The sequence below is a fragment of the Gossypium raimondii genome, chromosome 9, assembly GCF_025698545.1.
Source record: "Gossypium raimondii isolate GPD5lz chromosome 9, ASM2569854v1, whole genome shotgun sequence".
NCBI classification, from domain to species: domain Eukaryota; kingdom Viridiplantae; phylum Streptophyta; class Magnoliopsida; order Malvales; family Malvaceae; genus Gossypium; species Gossypium raimondii.
The window spans coordinates 47706900-47712899 of NC_068573.1; the positions used below are offsets into that span (position 1 = coordinate 47706900).

At 30.6% G+C, this 6000-nt stretch overlaps 1 protein-coding gene across 1 annotated transcript; it reads left to right on the top strand.

Moving 5' to 3' along the window:
* The first annotated feature begins 3013 nt into the window (after positions 1-3013).
* Positions 3014-5427, top strand: LOC105800544 (acireductone dioxygenase 1). The gene is made up of 5 exons (XM_012631741.2): positions 3014-3181; positions 3266-3353; positions 3450-3544; positions 4789-5028; positions 5127-5427. Exons 1-5 carry the CDS (start codon positions 3170-3172, stop codon positions 5253-5255), a joined length of 564 nt encoding a protein of 187 aa, XP_012487195.1. The 5' UTR covers positions 3014-3169; the 3' UTR covers positions 5256-5427.
* Positions 5428-6000: the final 573 nt, after the last annotated feature.

The window sequence follows — 6000 nt, forward strand, 5'->3', positions numbered from 1 at the left end:
AATTAATAATGTGAATTTCATGAAATTTCATTGCGTGCTACACTAACTCTGTCAAATTCTTAATAATAAGAGTTAATTGTATTAAACATTTTAAATTATTTTTAGGGTGAAATTAAATTATAATTTTACGATAATAAAATATAATTTTATTATTTTAATAACTTATATTTTATAAATTTTAAAGTATTAAATCAATTTTTTTATCATTTTTAGGGGAAGCCAATGTGTAATTTTATCTTTTCTAATTTAAAATTTTAAAAAAATTAGAGAGCCTCAATGTAAAATTTTTCATTTTAGGGGGGACCGAGGCCACTAGCCCCCCTAGCTACACCCTTGATTATGATATTCATTCTAAATTGGTTTCAAACTTCAAAACATTCAAATTGCATCTCTAAACTATCGTGTCATATTAATCAGGTCTTTTCATTATTAAAATTGTTATTTTAATCATCAAATAAAAAATCTGAAAACTAAATTTTTTTAAAAAAATTATTAACTTTTATTATATTTTTCATTTTAAATTATGTAAAATGAGATTTGAAGAATAATTTAAAATAAAAATAAAAATTTAAAGATGTTTAATGTAATTAGCTGTAAAAAATTATAAATGTTCAAGGGCAAGAACCAAAGGGCCTAGCCATGAACCCATTGGAAGGGGGTGATAGGAACAGTGTCCCTATTAAAGGGCTACATTACTTCCAAGTTGCAACATTCCACTTTCATTAGGCGTAGAAACTAGAAAGGGACACTTCAGAGATTTTGTTATTTCTCTTTTAATTATGAAAACATTTTCTATAAAAAGAAAAAAGAGGAAAAATCTGCATAAACCTGTTTGGTCCTTATTGCTGACGTGTTATAATTTTGTGTATTTATATTAATTTTATGTTATGATTTACTTTATATGAATTAAATTATGCTTTTTTATACACAATTTACTATTTCAACTATCTTTATTTTGTTGGTATTTTGAATTTTGTTTTCTTCACTTCGATACTTAATACGAAAAAACCACAATTTTATCTCAATTTATTGCAAAAAAAGTATTAAACTGGATGATGTTTTACGTTCTTGTTGGTTTTTCTTTGAGTTGGTATGGATTTGGGCAGCAAAGATGCTTCAAGGGGCTTGATGTGATCTGTAAAATTAAAGGACGTTACTGTACATTTCAACCGTTTTCTAATACTTAAGTCAATTTATGAGTTAAAAGAATTTTCAGATAAAACTTGGTGGAATGAGCATATAAAGAATGATAAAAGACATCTCTTTAGGTCATTCGCCCATCAGCTTTGTATGGTGAACTGACCATGTTAGTCATTTGTTTGGCGTCAATCTCTGGTCTCCTTGCCGTTTGTTGCCCAGAGTAACGACGGGTAAACAAAGGTCTAACTTGGACTCCGATACTAAGAAAGCTATCACGTGTAAGTAGGGGAGAAGTCAGAACAAATTTTTAGGGGCCGAATGAAATTTTAATTTTTTATAGTCTATATCTTTATAATTTTTAAAGGATCAAGTTAAATTTTATAATTTTAAGGGGTTAAAGTATAATTTTACTTTTATTAATTTAAAATTTTTAAAAAAATTTAAGGGCCTGGGGGCCGGAGCCTCTGCCACCCCTAAATCCGCCTCTACGTGTAAGGTAGAAGGGAGGTTAGCATAAAATGACTTAAAGAGATATCTTGTCAATTTTCATATACACATTCTATCATCTTCCTAATTTTTTTTTTCTAAACATTCGTTTAACCCAGAAATTGACTTAAGTATTAAAGTGGCAACTTGGACGCCGTTTAATTTGTCATTTGATTTTGCAAATAGTATCAAGCTCCTTGGAACACTTCTATCAGCCCAAATTCATACCGATTCAAAGAATATCTTAACAATTTGTATTGAATTTTTTGAGGTAAATCGAGACAAAAAATATCAACATAAACAAAAAAATTTAAGTATGAAAATGAAAATTTTAATATAATTAATTCTAAATCATGAATTATGTAAAAAAATATATATCAACTTGTTTCCCTGAAATAAATAAAACTATTCGATTAAGGAAAAAAATTCATAATGTATATAACACATGAGAGAATTTCATATTTAGTCTTATTTTTCCACATGATCATTAGGGTGGTAATAGTTTGGTTCCTATCGGTTTTAGAAAAAAAAAATTGCAATTACCCAGTTAACCTATAGTATTTTAGTTCTTAAAAATCCAAATCAAAATTGAATACCGTGTGTTGGCATGATAGTTAGGGTGTTCATCATCCCAGGTGTGGTCTAAGCTCGAGTCACGCTAAACACGTTGTTGTTAAGACTTTTCGTTGTAATTCACCAAAAAAAATTCAAAATCAAAATTCAATCGAATCTGAATAAGCATCAAACCGAACCAATTTCCATTCATTCGAATTGGTTCGATATTTTCACTAATTTATAATATAAAAGTATAAAAAGTTATAAGTTATAAATAACTGTAAATTAAATAAAATTTTAAATTTGATTTGAATAATAACAATTTTTGTATAGGTTTTGATCACGTTTGTTCTTTTTTGACGCAACTCATAACCATAAATAAGAAGATAATGCAATTAAATGCACTCGACCCCACGTTCTCCTATATTGACAATCATATTCATACCAATCAAACTAAGACTTAATCTACAACAAATCAAATAAATTTAAATAATAATCAAACCCAAGTTAATAATACTACCATTCCAATCGATGTAGTCTTCAAGTTTTTTTTTCTTAATAATACCCTACATTTAACATCAAAAGTTAAACCCACTAATTTGATTAAAAAATTAAGCCCAAATTCTTTTACTAGTTTGTAAAATATAATTATTTTCTAAAATTCAGTATTCTTATTTTAAAAGATTTTTAACACGTGTGGCTGTGATAATTTTAGTAATTATAATTCATCTCGAAATTTCATTTCATAATTTAAAATGACCATAAAAAAGAATTGAAGCAAAAATTGGTTTTATATATTAAATTAAATACCACAAAAATAACAAGAGAAAACCAGAGGCGACACGTGGGAATCAACAATGTTAAAATCTATCATGAGGGGGTAACTCAACGTTGTCGATAAATACGAAACGGAGGAACTCACTAAACTTAACAAACAGTTGAATCCTTATCCCAGTCACTGAGTCTCAACACCGAGTCATCATCACTCATGGCTATCGAGGTAAGTTTCTTCAACTTCCCAGTTTCAATCATATAACTTCAATGGTAATGGGAATTTTATTTTTTCAATAACCGATAAAAACAGGCTTGGTTTATGGATGAAAGCAAAGAAGACCAAAGGCTTCCTCATCGACGCAACCCCAACGAACCTGTTTCGTTGGAGCACTTGGCAGGTGAGTTCTAGACGTTTCTGCTGTTAGATTTTCTGGGTTTTTTGTTTTTGGCTTTGGGTTTTAATTAAAATGATTGATTCTTTTGAATAATGGTAGAGCTGGGAGTGTTGTATTGGCATTTGAACCCCAAGGATTACGAGAACGATGAAGAGTTGAAGAAGATTAGAGAAGCCAGAGGTTATAATTACATGGTAATATAACTTTTTTTATAATATTTTTTGTCTCAATTAGTGTTAATGTCTTGCTTAAGTTGCTTTGCCTATTAGCTTTGTCCTTTATGCTCTTATAATGAATTTTATTGTGTGTGATGGGAATTAGAGAAAGCCTGTTCCTGTTGTATTACTTTTGGGGGGAAAAGGGGATTCCAATTTGGTTTTGATGTACAAGGAACCTATGTTTTCTGGAATTTTCATTTTCGCTAAGTACTCGTGTCCGACACATTCGTCTCCTATATGTATTTCGAATTTGATTCTCCAAGTATATAAAAGTGGTTGGACACTCAATAGGAGTCCCTACGTACGGATAACATTGGAGGAAACTGCTGATGCAAACCAAACTATTGAGCTTTTCTGCTTTGCAAACTCAATAGTATAGTAGTCTTATCTTTCTTGTTTTCGAATCTTGATAGGACTCTTTATTTAGAGTGACGACATCCCCTAGATGTGGATCTCGGTTTCTAGTAACATAGATTCATGCATGCATACATACATACATACACCAAAAAAGAAAATAAAAACACGTTATTTGTGCTATAAGCAAACGAGCAAATAGTTAATCTGTTATTATGTGTATTACTAAGATGAGGTATTGTGAAATTATGATTCGAGATGATTTCTTTTTTAGTTCTGAAAATGAGATTTATTGTGTGATTAACTGTAGTCTGTTAGGTAATGCAGAATGTAAGTTATAAGTTACGAGCTAATTTTAAGGTATATAATATATAGTTAGTTTGCATTTCATTCGCCTTTGTACCCAAATGGTGGGATTCTCTTGCATACGTAGCTTTTACTTTTTAGGTTGTGTTAACTTGGGATAATGTTGTAAATACGAAGAGGAAGTTGATAGATAGAATAAGGTGTTGTACTCAATTCCAAATCAAAAGCAAATTGCAACACCGATAAGAGGTTGGGTCACAACTTACAATAGGACATTCCTGTTTCTTAATAGAGCATTTGTAAGGGGTATTGAGTTGTTAAGTTGCTTTGCCTAGTTATGTCATTCCTACTCTTCATTTTTCACGAACCCGAGGCACATTTGGATATGAGTTTGGGGGATACGGCACTCCAAAGATACTCTGAATACATGAAAAGACTTGGTAAAATCCATGTTCGACATTCACATTTGAGTTCGAATATTGTAGTTGCCTTGTTATTCTAATTTGAAGAGGAAGTTCTTAGGACCTTCATTTGTCTAAATCATTATATTGTACATATAGGATTTGCTTGATTTATGCCCTGAGAAAGTTGCCAACTATGAGGAGAAACTGAGGAACTTTTACACCGAGCACATCCATGCCGACGAAGAGATACGCTACTGCTTGGAAGGCAGCGGGTATTTTGATGTTAGGGACAAGGATGACCGATGGATTCGGATTTGGATCAAAGGAGGTGATCTTATTATATTGCCTGCTGGAATCTACCATCGGTTCACTCTTGACACCAGCAACTATGTCAAGGTAAGAAAATGTGTAAGATCAAGGGAACTTAATTTATAAGCAAGTTATGGATACCTCGGAGCTGCAGTTGATCGAACTTGCGTGTTTACATTGTGCAGTTGATGAGGTTGTTTTTGGGAGAACCGGTGTGGACAGCGTATAATCGGCCCCAGGAGGATCACCCTGCAAGGAAAGAGTACATTAAAAGCTTGACTGAGAAAGTTGGGATGCCATTAGCTGCTCATTAGAGCTATTTGTTACATGAAGTTCCCCTCTATATATATGCGTGCATGTATGTATGTACACGTATTAGTTTCATAAGTTTCTCAAAGGCTGAACTTGATAAAACATTATGCATCTGTATATCAAAACACTGAATTGCATCTATTAATGTATAAATATCATGTTATTTAGGATAAATGTGTTTTATTTACTAACTCTTGTTTAATAATATCTATTCAAGCGAAACAGATACTCATCGAATTAAGGGGAAAAGGTTAGAATTAGATGGGTATTTGTTTTTATTAAAAATATTTTATATAATTATATTCAACTATTATTTTTGGGTTAGTATTTAGTATACTTGAGAGTATTTTTTTATTTCGTGACTTTTTTTATTAAATATTTTTTATTTTAATATTTTACTATATTCTTATAGGACACTTGTTAACTTCGATCTTGTTTGTAGGGTTCAAAAATTTTACTAGCAATTTACTAAAATATGATTCGATGAAATTATTTATTTAGATTTAATCTAAGTTTATTGTGAAATTAATAAAATAAACCAAAATGGTTTAAATTAAAATAGTTTATTCTAATTAACTTAAACTTAAAGGGACCAAATCAGCAAAATCTGAAATTAAGATAATTTGTGTTCAAAATGGTTTAAATTCGAAGAGTTTATGCTTGTTCAGTGGTCTTAAATTTTACCAAATTCGTTTAACCCAAATACGTTTTAGACCTTTCCATATTTATTCCCATTAAACACCTATA

Excerpts from the sequence above, each read along its gene's own strand:
- LOC105800544 (XM_012631741.2), top strand. Across the intron at positions 3,354-3,449 it reads TTCGTTGGAGCACTTGGCAG|AGCTGGGAGTGTTGTATTGG; the intron begins GTGAGTTCTAGA and ends GAATAATGGTAG. Across the intron at positions 5,029-5,126 it reads ACACCAGCAACTATGTCAAG|TTGATGAGGTTGTTTTTGGG; the intron begins GTAAGAAAATGT and ends TACATTGTGCAG.